Source organism: Malaclemys terrapin, chromosome 3 (genome assembly GCF_027887155.1).
Source record: "Malaclemys terrapin pileata isolate rMalTer1 chromosome 3, rMalTer1.hap1, whole genome shotgun sequence".
NCBI classification, from domain to species: Eukaryota; Metazoa; Chordata; order Testudines; family Emydidae; genus Malaclemys; species Malaclemys terrapin.
In genome coordinates this window covers 76,107,438-76,123,590 of record NC_071507.1, presented here as the reverse complement: position 1 = coordinate 76,123,590, position 16,153 = coordinate 76,107,438, and the positions used below count along the sequence as shown (strand labels likewise).

At 40.3% G+C, this 16,153-nt stretch overlaps 1 protein-coding gene across 1 annotated transcript in view; it reads right to left on the bottom strand.

Annotated features, from left to right (window-relative positions):
* Window positions 1-644: 644 nt before the first annotated feature.
* Window positions 645-16,153, bottom strand: part of ERO1B (endoplasmic reticulum oxidoreductase 1 beta) — a 62,870-nt gene continuing 47,361 nt past the window's right edge. The window contains exons 11-16 of the mRNA XM_054022680.1: window positions 13,927-14,019; window positions 13,249-13,495; window positions 11,676-11,745; window positions 5,221-5,307; window positions 3,333-3,466; window positions 645-2,130 (exon numbers count right to left, since the gene is read on the bottom strand). Of these exons, the coding sequence (XP_053878655.1) occupies window positions 2,070-2,130; window positions 3,333-3,466; window positions 5,221-5,307; window positions 11,676-11,745; window positions 13,249-13,495; window positions 13,927-14,019 (692 nt within the window). The 3' untranslated portion in view covers window positions 645-2,069. The remainder of the gene's footprint in view (window positions 2,131-3,332; window positions 3,467-5,220; window positions 5,308-11,675; window positions 11,746-13,248; window positions 13,496-13,926; window positions 14,020-16,153) is intronic.

Below are 16,153 nucleotides of genomic sequence, written 5' to 3'. Positions count from 1 at the left end.
CACCGCCTCTCACACAGGAGTGAGCCTAAAGGCTCAACTCTAGCCTTTAATGATTAACCCAAAAGCCAGGAGAATGACAAAAAAGGTAAATAATGGAGTGTCTCTCAGCCAGCTATAAGTAGTCATTAAAAACAGATATTTTAAATCTTAGTGGCTGAGAACTAAAAACATGGCAGCTAAGAAAAGAAAATCTTGTTAGATTACTGGGCAAGGAAACCCTCCATTAACATTTTGAGGTTGTCATTAGTTTACTCTATCACTGCCTTAAGATGTCTATTAATGAGTTATACCAATTTTAAGTAAGGATTAAACAGTAATGTATAAAGACCGGATATCAGCTTCAATGCTAATTTAACAGAAACCAAAATGATTTTTCCATTTAGTTTTCACCAGTTTGACTCCAAAGCAAATACTGAGAGCAGGGTAGCCTATTTCCTTTTCAATCAAATAGAAAAGGTAGTAGGTCCGTTTATGACTGGGATGGTTACAAGAAGAACACAGTATATACAGCAGCTTTCAAAGTATTTTCCCCTCTGAACTGTAGTGGGCAACATTATGGAATCTAACACAGTTTAACATGACCAATAGTTACACTACTATAAACTGTATAAACAAAAACACTGAGTAAGATTTGGTAGGATGAGAAAGGTTTAAGAGCACTTTTTATTTGTTTTGTAAAGATCGTTTTCAGTTTAAAAGTAAAAGATGCTATAGACATATCTATATACTGTACCAGCATTACTGACATTCATAATGTACTCAGATAACTTCACTAAATATTACATTTATTACAGCTTACGCAAGCTGTTCAAAAATACTATTTACTTTTATTACTTCCATTTTAAATTTAAACCACTGTTGGTTGCTACTGATCAGTAGTACTTTTTGGAACCTGATGGAGCAAATTAACAATCAATTTACATAAAATGCACTATAATATACCCGTTTCATTAAATATGTTGAATATCCTTTTGGAGAAGATATGGTTAGGGATTGCATAGATAAAAGTATGCACTATTAAATGTTGACATGTTTTGCCATTTTAAAATGTATTTTTTTTAAAAACCCAAGTCTATCAAAACAAGCTGTCTTTTTTGCACTGACCTTTTCATACAGCACAACAAACATAATCCCATTAAAGTCCAATCCAAGCTGTATCCTTTCTTAATGGATTTCCACCGCCCCAAGAGGGAAAGAAGTGTGATATTTTAACTTCTTATAATACTAAAAGAACAATTCCTAAAGACTGATCCTGTGATTCTAGGGGAGAAGAGGAAAAAAGGGAGGCTGGAGGGTATGCTTGACCAAAGCTCCTCATACTAGCAGCGCTCCACTAACAACCCCATAGGGTAGACCAAAGTTGCAGAGTTAGGGCTCTGGAGAAATAATTTTCATCCTTATTCCGTCAGTGAGAAGGCAGTTATGACAGTGTGTGTGTGTGCGGATCAAGGAAGTTTAAAAACAAAGGGATGGTGAGAAACAGTTGGCATCAATGAGGTGCCAAGGACCTCACAGCACAAAATAAAGTTTGTTAATTAATTTTCCATTGTTTACAATTATGCAATACAAGGAAATAAAAAAGCAAGTGAAAACTGAAGAAACACAAAAAGAAAATAAGGATTTTCTTCTATACAGCTAGAATCAAGCAGTGACTATTCCCTTACAATATTTTGATGTCCAATATTTAAAAGGAGGACCACTTATTTTTGTTTGAAGCAGTGCAAGTTTGTTCATATCAACATTGCATTCAAGATGTAGGGACAGTAATTTAATCTAAAACAATTATCCTTGAATGAAAGACAACAGTGAAACAAAGAAAAATTATATAAAATGGCGATACAATAGACAGGAGATCAGCATAATTTATGTGTTTAAAACTATATACTTCATTCATAAATATCTTTTCTAATTAATAACTATTCCTATTTTAAACATAAATATTCAAGTTGGTATCTGAATTTTAAATTTTTTTAAATCAGCTTGTAATGTAAGTCCTGTAAGGATTGATTTCTTTTTGCTTGATGCAGTCAGTTAACGGTCAGCACTACTGTGATGTGTAAAAACCATCATTACCTAGTATGTTGTAATAAAAGTTTAAAATTCTGCAACTCTTTTATACTTGTGGAAAGCCTGTAAAACAAAACAAAACCCCCTTTGTATTAGTGCATGTTGAAAATAGCAAAGATATTGCAAATTCTTCCATTTGTTTGTTTCAGTGCAGTAACTAGAGATTTAAACAACTCTAAAAGTAAAACTTCTTTTCCCTCCAAAAATCTGCCCTATTTGTAAGATTGACACTCAACTATATTTAAGTGAGAGATTAGAAGGATTTCAAAAGAATTCCCTTACTTCATTATTTTATTTAAAAGATGACCAAATTTGCTAAGCAAAGTTGAATGGCTGTTTAATCCTACCTAAATTGGTTTCAGCTGGGGGGAGGGGGGGGGGGAGAACGCCAAAAACCTGCAAAGCTTGTTCAGTTCCCCAGGGTCTAGTATGAAGAACAAAGTGGGTTTTTCACCCTTAAAAATTGCAACTCACACTGATGAAATAAAACTTTAGATTGGCAGAATTTTTTTTTACCAATGAAACACCTACACTAAAGATATATACTAATGTGGAAAAAATGAGCACACCACACAAACTTTGCAAAACTGAATTAGAACTAAGCATGCTTTTTTCTTTTTAGATTCTCTAACATGCACGTAACACTTTTACACCTGTCCCCCATTTTTCATGTGTGCATATTCAAGATCCAAAGTGCATCACTACTGAGAGAAGAGCTGCGCTCATAGTATTCCTGGCTCAGAAAGAAAAAGCAAGTATCAGAAATCTCATGATAAAGCTTGTTGAAGAGATTCAAAGCCAAAATTTCTAAACTTAATTTGTGATAGTTAGGATACACATTAATTCTTGGGTATTTATCCAAATATGAACATTTTGAGACATGCCATCATCATTATTCCAAATAGTTGGCACCAAGGTGTTAGTGATACACCTCTACCCCGATATAACGCTGTCCTCAGGAGCCAAAAAAAAATCTTACCACATTATAGGTGAAACTGCATTATATTCAACTTGCTTTGATCCGCAGGAGCACGCCCCCCCCCCACCCCCCCGAGTGCTGCTTTACCGCGTTATATCCGAATTTGTGTTATATCGGGTCGCATTATATCGGGGTAGAGGTGTATTTATAAACTTACTTACCCTCCTCCTCCTTCCCCAAAAAGGTAATCTTAAAAGTATCTATTTTTTCACAGATTTTATCAAGAGTTAACCTCAAAATCTACAGCCTGCTATTAGACTCCTTCAAACAAAAAAAGGTAACTTACCTTCCAAATGCATTTATGAGAGCAACTATTTCTTGACGTGTGAGTTGAAAACCTTTTGACGGACTATTCTCAGGAAGGTTCTGAATCTCTTTTTCAGAGAATAAAATCTTTAGAGCAGTTCCTAAGCCTTGAGTCTGAAAGAAATTCAGCATTTTTAACCATTAATAAAACAGTCTAGTTCACCTTTGCAAAATTGTCAAGAGAAATTTACTTACTCAGACATAAGTCCAGCTTACACACGCAACACTCTGCCTTCCCCTTCAACACCTGGACATGCTCCCACATGTACCAGAACACACCTAACCATGTGCATGCACTCCTCCAATTACACACCAAGTTCATCCTCTCTTTTACACATACTCCTCAGCTTTAAATTAATGAATTCTCTTCCCATCACCATCAAATTTCAGTTCTTCCCTCTCCCTAGCTGCTTCCTCCGAAATTCATGAGTTTTCTTCTCTGCCGCACCAAATCTACTATTACAAAGCAGCAGTTCTTCAAGGTTGCTAAAGCCACCTCAGCCCCTCTCCCCTAATCAGGCATCCTCCTGGCTGCCTCAAAAACCTCTCCCCCCACAACCAAACCTAGAGTTTTTCCTCATTAGGAGGCTCCTCACCTCCTGGCTGCTCTACTGTCAGTGTTACTATTTTAGCCTCTGCAGGGAAAGAGGGAGAGGTTTCTGCTTTAACTCCTCCCTTTGTGTGTAGAAAATGGCTATTAGAGATTCTGAAGTGCTAAGGTGCCAGTTATCTTCTATTCCCCCCTCCCGCCACACACACACTTATATGGCCTGGGGAAGGACCTGTTGGATCTGAGCAGGAGGCAGTAGTTGGGGACAGTTGCAAGAGGATGCTGCAGGACAGGAGGGATGTGTGCTTGGTTTAAGTTGGCCTCTCATGAGGAGAAAAAAGGGTAGTGGAAGCACAGAGGAGCCAATGGGGAGGAGGGGGCAGAGGGAGGGTCCTGAGGATTCAGAACAGGCCATTACATTTGCTCCTCCACTTATTCTGCTGCGGAGCTGAAAGAAGGTGAGAGAAACTCCCTACATGCCTGATGGTGTAATGCCGGCAATTGCTCTCACAGTACTGATTATTCTCAGTTCACATTTTAAAGACTATTTCCAACACTCAGGGCTAGTAACTTTAAATTTTGCTTTTAATTAAAGTTTAAGATCTGCAGAAGTCAAGACACTGGTAGTGTTGCCAACTCTTGCAGTTTTATTGAGAGTCTTGTAACATTTGGCTTCTCTCTTAAAGCTGCAGTTCCTGAAGGCTAATGAATACATGAGAATCTCAGCTTTCATTTTAAAAAAGGTTCTAGCCCTTATGGTTGCAGAGAGAAGTCTGAAATCATGAAGTGAGGAGGACACCCTAAAGATGCAGAAACTAGAAAGCAAACAGAGTCCAAAAACATTTGAAGTCTCAGGATTCTTAAGCCAATCTCATGATTTCTGAATGCTTGTAGGTAGAAATACTGCATGTGTTATACTTGCCAGGAAAGCTTCCTATTTTGCAAGGTTCTTCTATTTATTGCACATTAGAGATTGTGTGTGTGTGTGTGTGTATACACACACACACACACACACACACACACACACACATATATGTCGTAAGATGGTAATAAAAGACATCACTAATGGGATTTTGCTTTTGAGGTTTGCTGAAACTTATGTTTCATGACTTTGTGAACATTTACATCTTAATCAGTGAAATAACTGACAAATACTAATCATTTCTAGAACTTATTTTGAACATATAAGAAGTGCTATATATTTGAGCAATATCACATGGATACCAGAGAACTAAACTGTGACAGCCATCAAATTTCTAGATAAAATGGCAAATTCCCAAAAAGGTATGCATACACAGGAAAGCAAAATACAACGTACCTGCAGTTTGCCCCACAATCTGCATTTATCGCATCCAACACAATCCATTATGCGGGATATATTTTTGAAATGCAACCTGAATTCTTCCTAGCAATAAATACATAAAAAAAGTTTCATGCTAAGGCAGGCTTTTAAAAGAAGTCTAGTACTTTAAACAGTTTAGAAAGTAGCAGGCTCGCTAATTTGGGGAATTTACTATTTGGGGAATCTATGGAATTCTGGTTGTTGTTATGAAGTAGCTATGAAATTGTACACCTCTACATTAGTATAACACTGTCCTCGGGAGCCAAAAAAATCTTACCGCGTTACAGGTGAAACCATGTTATACTGAACTTGCTTTGATCCACCGGAGTGCGCAGCCCCTCCCTCCCCGGAGCACTGCTTACTGCGTTATATCTGAATTCGTGTTATATCGGGTCATGTTATATTGAGGTAGCGGTGTATTGTGCAATGCCTCTATGTGGATGTGAACGTAAGAATATAATAATGGCCATACTGGGTCAGACCAAAGGTCCATCTAGCCCAGTATCCTGTCTTCCGACAGTGGCCAATGCCAGGTGCCCCAGAGGGAATGAACAGAACAGGTAATCATCAAGTGATCCTTTTCCCGCTGTTCATTCCCAGCTTCTGGGAAACAGAGGCTAGGGACACCATCCTTGCCCATCCTGGCTAATAGCCATTAATGGACCTATCCTACATGAATTTATCTAGTTCTTTTTTGAACCCTGTTATAGTCTTGGCCTTGACAACATCCTCTGGCAAAGAGTTCCACAGGCTGACTGTGCATTGTGTGAAGAAATACTTCCTTTTGTTTGTTTTAAAAGTGCTGCCTATTAATTTCATTTGGTGACCCCCAGGTCTTGTGTTATGAGAAGGAGTAAATAACACTTCCTTATTTACTTTCTTCACACCAGTCATGATTTTATAGACCTCTATCATATACCCCCTTAGTCGTCTCTTTCCAAACTGAAAATTCCTAGTCTTATTAATCTCTCCTCGTATGGAAGCCGTTCCATACCCCTAATAATTTTCATTGCCCTTTTCTGAACCTGTTCCAATTCCAATATATCTTTTTTTGAGATAGGGCGACCACATCTGCGTGCAGAATTCAAGATGTGGTGTACCATGGATTTATATAGAGGCAATATGATATTTTCCGTCTTATTATCTCTCCCTTTCTTAATGATTCCCAACATTCGGTTTGCTTTTTTTGACTGCCGCTGCACATTGAGTGAATGTTTTCAGAGAACAATCCACAATGACTTCAAGATTTTTTCTTGAGTGATAACAGCTAATTTAGACCCCATGATTTTATATGTATAGTTGGGATTATGTTTTCCAAGGTGCATTTCCATGAGATGACCGTCCCTCTTATCCCATGGCAGCCTACTTTGCTTAAGAGCCTTTGGTGAGGGACCTTGTCAAAGGCTTTCTGAAAATCTAAGTACACTAAATCCACTGGATCCTCCTTATCCACATGCTTGTTGACCCCCCTCAAAGAATTCTAGAAGATTTGTGAGGCATGATTTCCCTTTACAAAAACCATGTTGACTCTTCCCCAACAAATTATGTTCATCTATGAGCCTGACAATTTTGTTCTTAACTATAGTTTCAACCAGTTTGCCTGGTACTGAAGTTAGGTTTACCAGCCTGTAATTGCTGGGATCAACTCTGGAGCCCTTTTTAAAAATTGGCGTCACATTAGCTATCCTCCAGTCATTTGGTACAGAAGCTGATCTAAACCTAATGATAGGTTACAGATTACAGTTAATTTCACATTTGAGTTCCTTGAGAACTCTTGGGTGAATACTATCTGGTCCTGATGACTTACTGCTGTTTAATTTATCAATTTGTTCCAAAACCTCCTCTAATGATACCTCAATTTGGGACAGTTCCTCAGATTTGTCACCTAAAAAGAATGGCTCAGGTTCGAGAATCTCCCTTACATCCTCAGCCATGAAGACGGATGCAAAGAATTCATTTAGTTTCTCTGCAATGGCCTTATCATCCTTAAGTGCTCCTTTGGCATCTTGATCGTCCAGTGGCCCCACTGGTTGTTTAGCTTCCTGCTTCTGATGTACTTAAAAATATTTTTGCTATTACTTTTTGAGTCTGTGGCTAGCGGTTTTTCAAATTCTTTTTTGGCCTGCCTAATTATATTTCTACACTTCATTTGCCAGAGTTTATATGCTCCTTTCTACTTTCCTCACTAGGATTTAACTTCCATTTTTTAAAGAATGCCTTTTTGCCTCCATTATTTGCTAACAGGGGCTATAGCATGTCTCTGCCAGATCAGGGATAATAGTAAGTGATTGAACATTAATGGTTGCCCATCAGGAAGAAACACCTTGGGATAATGAGTTGGAGAATCTAGCTAGCTCCTCCAACTTCTCTGTAGGGACTGGAGAGTGGAAAATCCTCAGTAGCAGAAGGAAGAAACCAGGTGTTGGTAAGGGTTACATATACTTGAGGAACTCACAGAGCATGACACAGGAAGCTTTGAGCAAGAAAGAGGGGCATACTTTTGTAGCAAGGGTGACCTGTTTAACTGTGGGACCTGCCAATATCAGAAAAAGCTAGCTAACCTAGAGCAGGAGAGAGGCTACATGACTCTAAAGAGGAACTATGATCTGAGCAGAAGACTTTTGGACAACCCAGAGGACTTTGCCAAAGCCCAGAGAACTCTCCAGGCTGGGAAATTAGAATCCTGTGCAAAGTCTGTTTGTGTTTGTTTTCAATATCACATGCCCCTAATGACAAACTAAACTCAGAGCACCCATGTGGCTGGAATTATGGCAGAGGTGTGGCAAACTATGGGAGAGTCTGAGGGATCAGCAGTAGTCCCAGGGACAAGCCAGTTGGACCACAGGGTCCCAGCAGAGGATCTGCAGCCTGAGAGTGTCCAGAGATACCAGCCAGCGACAGCTGCCTGTGTTCTGTTCAGGTTCAAGAGTCTGAAAGAGCACACAGGAGTCAGTAAGGTGGGCCCCAAACACAACATTCAGGTGAGTATTCAGATAGGGGGAGGTAGTGTGTGTGTGTGTAAGGTGTAATTACTGAGTAATGTTTTCACCAAAGGAGATGGGGAAAACAAGATTAGGGATACCATCTCCAATTCACTACATGGATTTCCTGTAAAGAATTACAAAATAGATGTTTAGCAGAAAATATGAACATGCAGCTATCTGTACTTCACAGTGAAACTAGATGGCCTGTTAACTCATTTACTACATCACAGGCCCTGGTTCTCATGGGAGACTTCAATCACCCTGATATCTGCTGGGAGAGCAATACAGCGGTGCACAGACAATCCAGGAAGTTTTTGGAAAGTGTAGGGGACAATTTCCTGGTGCAAGTGCTAGAGGAACCAACTAGGGGAAGAGCTCTTCTTGACCTGCTGCTTACAAACTGGGAAGAATTAGTATGGGAAGCAAAAGTGGATGGGAACCTGTGAGGCAGTGACCATGAGATGGTCGAGTTCAGGATCCTGACACTAGGAAGAAAGGAGAGCGGCAGAATACGGACCCTGGACTTCAGAAGAGCAGACTTTGACTCCCTTAGGGAACAGGCAGGATCCCCTGGGAAAATAACATGAGGGGCAAAGGAGTCCAGGAGAGCTGGCTGTATTTTAAAGAATCCTTATTGAGGTTGCAGGAACAAACCATCCCGATGTGTAGAAAGAATAGTAAATATGGCAGGCGACCAGCTAGGCTTAACAGTGAAATCCTTGCTGATCTTAAACACAAAAAAGAAGCTTACAAGAAGTGGAAGACTGGACAAATGACCAGGGTGGAGTATAAAAATATTGCTTAGGCATGCAGTAGTAAAATCAGGAAGGGCAAATCACACTTCGAGTAGCAGCTAGCAAGGGATGTTAAGAGTAACAAGAAGGGTTCTTCAGGTATGTTAGCAACAAAAAGAAAGTCAAGGAAAGTTTGGGCCCCTTACTGAATGAGGGAGGCAACCTAGTGACAGAGGATGTGGAAAAAGCTAATGTACTCAATGCTTTTTTTGCCTCTGTCTTCACAAACATGGTTAGCTCCCAGACTACTGCACTGGGAAGCACAGTATGGGGAGGAGGTGACCAGCCCTCTGTGGAGAAGGAAGTGGTTCAGGACTATTTAGAAAAGCTGGATGAGCACAAGTCCATGGGGCCGGGTGCTAAAGGAGTTGGCGGATGCGATTGTAGAGCCATTGGCCATTATCTTTGAAAACTCATGGTGATCGGGGGAGGTCCTGGATGACTGGAAAAAGGCTAATGTAGTGCCCATCTTTAAAAAAGGGAAGGAGGAGGATCCGGAGAACTACCGGAGGCCAGTCAGGCTCATCTTAGTCCCTGGAAAAATCATGGAGCAGGTCCTCAAAGAATCAATTCTGAAGCACTTAGAGGAGAGGAAAGGAACAGTCAGCATGGATTCACCAAGGGCAAGTCATGCCTGACTAACCTAATTGCCTTCTATGACAAGATAACTGGCTCTGTGGATAAGGGGAAAAGCAGTGGATGCGTTATTCCTTGACTTTAGCAAAGCTTTTGATATGGTCTCCCACAGTATTCTTGCCGGCAAGTTAAAGAAGTATGGGCTGGATGAATGGACTATAAGGTGGATAGAAAGCTGGCTAGATCGTCGGGCTCAACGGGTAGTGATCAATGGCTCCATGTCTAGTTGGCAGCCAGTATCAAGTGAATTGCCCCAAGGGTCAGTCCTGGGGCCGGTTTTGTTCAATATCTTCATTAATGATCTGGAGGATGGTGTGGACTGCACCCTCAGCAAGTTTGAAGATGACACTAAACTGCGAGGAGTGGTAGATATGCTGGAGGATAGGGATAGCATACAGAGGGACTTAGACAAATTAGAGGATTGGGCCAAAAGAAATCTGATGAGGTTCAACAAGGACAAGTGCAGAGTCCTGCACTTAGGAAGGAAGTATCCCATGCACTGCTATGGACTAGGGACCAAGTGGCTAGGCAGCAGTTCTGCAGAAAAGGACCTAAGGGTTACAGTGGACGAGAAGCTGGATATGAGTTGACAGTGTGCCTTTGTTGCCAAGAAGGCTAACACCATTTTGGGCTGTATAAGTAGGGGCATTGCCAGCAGATCGAGGGAAGTGATCGTTCCCCTCTGTTCGATATTGGTGAGGCCTCATCTGGAGTACTGTGTCCACTTTTGGGCCCCAAACTACAAGAAGGATGTGGAAAAATTGGAAAGAGTCCAGTGGAGGGAAACCAAAATGATTAGGGGATTGGAGCACATGGCTTATGAGGAGAGGCTGAGGGAACTGGGATTGTTTAGTCTGCAGAAGAGAAGAATGAGGTGGGATTTGATAGCTGCTTTCAACTACCTGAAAGGGGGTTCCCAAAAGGATGGATCTAGACTGTTCTCAGTGGTAGCAGATGACAAGGAGTAATTGTCTCAAGTTGCAGTGGGGGAGGTTTAGGTTGGATATTAGGAAATACTTTTTCACTGGGAGAGTGGTGAAGCATTGGAATGGGTTACCTAGGGAGGTGGTGGAATCTCCTTCCTTAGAGGTTTTAAGGTCAGGCTTGACAAAGCCCTGGCTGGGATAATTTAGTTGGGGATTGGCCCTGCTTTGAGCAGGGGGTTTGTCTAAATGAGCTCCTGAGATCTCTTCCAACCCTGATATTCTATGATTCTATGATTTAAGGAGATAAAATTAGTAGAGAACACAAACAGAATCCATACGTAGCCAGACTATTTTATCAAGTTAGTAGTTGCTGGACCTAACTAATTTTGTGACAACGCTAATAGTTTTGTAGGCAATGTAAATAAAATTACCACACTACAAATGAAACAATTATATGAAGAACAGATTTGCACCTTTACGGTTTACTAATTCCGTGATCCAACTTTCTGAATCTGAACAAAAAGACCATACAATAATGACAAATTTTGGGTCACGTGGATAAAGTGCTTTAAGATTAACTATCTGCCTCTAGGAATCAAGGTTTCCTAATGTAAAATTCATACTCAAGTTTGTTTGGAACTGCATTACACCTCCCCACCTTGTTTAAAGATAAGATGAGGCTTCATGGGAAACATTCTATTTAAAAACAATACTGCTTCTATCACTGAGACTGATTGTATGAATTTGTGTTGCCACAGTATCAGTGGCAGAGCAATGCACTCCAGAACAGATTTCTATCTGTCAGGCTGAGGATACAAGAGCAAAGCAACTCGTAAGCAGCCTTATGGTCATTTTTGGATTTGTCACACAATCTTCTTTATTGCCAAGCAGATGAAATTAGGTCAATTTGTTAAAGGCTTATCTAAGTAAGTTTCTTTTACAGGGTCCAAAATACGATGCTGTTTTCATTGTCCCTTTCCTGCATCCACCCCAGGTACACTGCTGTGAAGGTTTATTAAAAGTGAATAATATTCTGGGTATTAAACATTAAAAAAAAAAAAAGTACATTAGGGATGTGTTTAGGACTTTACCTTTAATGACTTGGCCCCTTTTTTATCTCCTGCAAACATGGACTTTTCATCGAAGTGCATTGGAAAGGATCTGCTCAAACAAAAAATTGTAAAGAAAATCAGCACACACTACAATATATCATCCAAGTGTACAGTATCACTCTACTAACTATTTTAAATTACTTGGAAGTTTCTGCTCTGGTTCATTGAAGACCAGTCACGATAGACTGTGCGGCAGTGCTGATTAATGCAAACACACACTATAAGCATAGAAAACCACAAAGCCAAAGGGAAAAAAAAAAAAAAAAATCACAATCCTCTGCCATGTCTGAGGTGTGTATTAATCTGCATTAACATACAGCCTAAAGCAGGGGTGGCCAACCTGAGCCTGAGAAGAAGCCAGAATTTACCAATGTACATTGCCAAAGAGCCGCAGTAATACGTCAGCAGCCATGCTCCTCATCTCCCCTGTCCCCGCCGCTCCCAGTGCCTCCCACCTACCGTCAGCCCTCCCCACACCTCCCGATCAGCTGTTTCATGGCATGCAGGAGGTTTTGGGGGGGTGGAGGGGGGGAAGCGAGGGCATGGCAGGCTCAGAGGAGGGCGTGGAAGGGCTGGAGTGGGAGCAGGACTTGTGGCAGAACCAGGGGTTGAACAGTGAGCACATTGGAAAGTTGGCGCCTGTAACTCCAGCCCTGGAGTCGGTGCCTATACAAGGAGTCGCATGTTAACTTCTGAAGAGCCACATGTGGCTCCGGAAGCATAGGTTGGCCACCCGTGGCCTAAAGAGTCTCAGGTTTATAAAGAGAGCATTTTTAAAAAGTCAACTTTTTTGAGCTCTCAGTCCATACAAAACAGTTTCTTGGGATTGCCCTACAGGGTACCCATTTTAGAAATTTAACACTACCTTATCTGAAGCAGTTTATTTGTTTTGCAGACATTGCTCTTTGCTCCTCTCTGCCCACTAATCAAGACCCCTTTCTCCCATAGATCCTCTTAGTGTTCTCCTTGCAGCCTAAAATTTACTTAGTTTCGTTATGATTTAGATCATGAATAACTATCTGAATTTTTCTAGTGCAAAGCAAAGCAGAAGGCTGACCGAGTCACACAGTAGCAGAGGGGAAATGAGGTGACCTAGAGCAACGACTAGTCAAAGGAGAGCCAAATATGGGTTGGTTGAGGGGACTCCCTAGTAGCAGACATACAGGTGGAGAGGAAATTGAGCAACAGGGGATAATCTACTTGTAAAAACTGGTTTAGCAGCAGGATCTCTGCTAAAGTTAGATACATTTTACTAATTTTCAATATAATTATGTACATTTTATATTGAAGAGCAAGAAATCTATTTTGAACACCTGGGAAAGTGAGGGTTGGATGTTTTAAAATGTTTCTTAATGGCTCTAACAAGAAATGTTTCCTCCTACTACTGTTTTTGGCCCCTCCTCCTTTCCAATTCACCCTTCCAACTTGTCGTCTCATTCTCTTCCCCACCATCGTTTTCTTTATCCGGCTTCCCCAAACCTTCTAGCCATGCAAAAGTCACCTCTCTTCCTAGAAGATGGCTGAAATAGTAATACAAAATCTCATGTCTCACTTTGTATCTCTGAAGATGTCTAGCAAGAGGGTTTTAGATTCAGCATCTTCTTGGACATTTCCAGTGTAAAGGTCTACAAATGAACGCTCAAAGTATGGTGCAACTTTTGACAAAGCACGCAGCTCAATCAAATATAAGAAATATAAATTCTTTAGCCTCCTTGGTCCTTCTCCTTTTGTTTCAATAGGGTCAAAGCGATGAATAAACTCCTTGACATTGTGTCCCCAACGAGGCTTCCCCCAGGTTTCTAAGCAGAAAACAGATAGATAATTTTCAGTAAAGACAAACAACAACTGCACAAATACATAGACTGAGGGTATGTCTACACTACCTGCCGGATCAGTGGGCAGCGATCGATACAGCAGCAGTCGATTTATCGCATCTAGTCTAGACGCGATAAAATCGACCCTGCGAGAGGCGCAAGCAGAGTCGACGGGGGAGTGGCAGCAGTTGACTCACTGCAGCGAGCAGATCTAAGTACGTCGACTTCAGCTACGTCATTCATATAGCTGAAGCTGCGTAACTTAGATTGGTCCCCCGTGGAGACGAGGCCAAACTGTGTTTACGTACACACACTTAATAGGCTTAATATACATACAGACAGGACAAACAACTATTCCCAATCGCCATATAAGATGACAGATATTTTCAGGGCTCTTACATAAAAATATAAATTACCTTCAAGAAGATAATTTGCACAGAGATGTAAGTTGATGCTAACATGAAGTCCAGAAATTAGTTTATAGAATACTCTTTTCTCCAGACAAAGACCTGGTTAGAAAAAAGCATTGATTACTAGAAATATCATTAAGATAAAAACCAACAACATTCACTGAAAATGTGATGCAAAATTTGCACTGTTCAGCTTTTAGTGTTGGACTTACAATTAAGGAAAATGTCACTTATTTAGTGTCACTTTTAAAAAATTCTTATTTCTTTCAGTGGGAAGAGTTTATATCTCAAGTCTACTGTCTCACTCACCTACCCCTACCCCTCCATAACAGGCACACTTGTTCATTACTGTAAGGCTTTTGTCAGCACACATTAAAAAGAAAGGAGTATCTGGTAAAAAATTCAAGACAAAGCTCCCATGCATGTAATTTGAGTAAAACAGATTTGAAATAATCTACTTGGGCCTCTACAGCTAGGGAGACAATTGTACTAGTGACCATCCAGAAAGTAAAAACAAACAAACACATACACACACGGTATCCTAACCTAATGGTCACTGCTATCTGTAACTGATATTTTATGGCCAAATTTAAAGGCAACATTTGAATCTGCTAAAATTGTTCTTTTTGGTCGCAGGCATAAATGCACAAAAAATGGCAAGAATAAAACAAATACTTGGACAAAACTGGCCAAGATAACTGAAACTTAATAGTGGCATTGGAAAACCTCAAGGCTGCTGCTTAACTATGATACAACTTAAATATAAAGTCAGTTAATATAAAACTGAGAACAGAAGGGGCAGAAAAACAAGACTAAAAGCAGTTTCCTGGGGACACAGAAAGGGGAAGCAATGAAGAGAACATAAAGAGCACCAGCAGTCACAAAACAATTTCATCACTAAAAATGTGATGATCCAACCATATGTCCAGTCACCTTAATGGCATGATCACGGACACCACCCATGAGGTGGTTTAACTGAAAAGTGCTATAGTAACTCAGAGGGCTGAAGACCCAAAAGATGTTGTTTAGTCCAAATATTAGAAAACAAATAACATACTGATGATATTTGAGGGAGCAAAATCAAATTAAAGGGCAAAAGTGATGGACTGGGAGTCTTCATTGGAAGGCAAACCAGAACAGGTTTTTGAGGAAGCATTTGAAGATGACAGTGGAGGTTGCATGACACACAAGAAATGGGAGGACAACACAGGAATAAAGGGCTGTAAGTAAAAGGACATGGAGTCACTTATGGTAGAAGGAGACCAGGAGAGAATCTGTTACGGTAAAGTTAACTAGAAACCATATTTTCTGAAGTCAATAAGCAGTGTTTCCCCTGGCGTATAGAGAGCAAACTGATATGTATGCTACTTCCAAATGTAGAGATTTTGTCTACACAGCGGGGTAATGTGCAGTAGGGGATTGTGATTTTTAAAGCGCAGTAATGTGTTTCACATTAATTGGTCTATGTAGACCCTGTTGTTGCACATTAAAAGTTCCCTAATGCACTTCAATGTAGTACTACAGCACTACACTGAAGTGCACTAGGAAATTTCTAGTGCACAGCAACAGCGTCTATATAGATCCATTAATGCGCAATATGTTAATGCACTTTAAAAATCCCCTCCCCTCCTACCCCCAGTGCACGTTACCCCACTGAAAGGGCAAACCCTTACTACATATTTTCCAAAAGATTCTGGATAAAATGGTACCACTGCCAATCTGAAGTAACTGCCTTTTAGGAGGTCTGACCTCATTTACAAGCATATTATTTATTTTAAAGAACACATTTGAGCTTTTATGCTTTCATGTGCTAGCAGCTGTAAAAGCTACTAATAGCAGAAGTAAATGCTTTATGCAGAATAAAATTAGCTGCTTAAAAGGCTTAATTATGTTTTCTTGCTCCAATTAACAAAATATTCTTTTCCACACTTCGAGGATACCTTTGGTTGCTATCAGTATTAAACCTGCTTGGCATTTTAAGGCAATAAAAAGGTAAAACATTGTATTTTGCTGCTAATTGCTCCTATCCTTGGTCTTAAAACCAATTCTGCTTGTATAAATGAGCGGTTCAACCACCATTGCTTTCAAAAACATCTGACAATTAGTCCTAATAAAGATCCTAGCAATTTCTTTGCCTACTTCCTCATTTTAGATTCTAAAAGTTGGGAGTCATGAGTAGCTAAATGGTGAGTAAATGTGTAAACAGCACAAGCATCACCACTGAGAAAATATA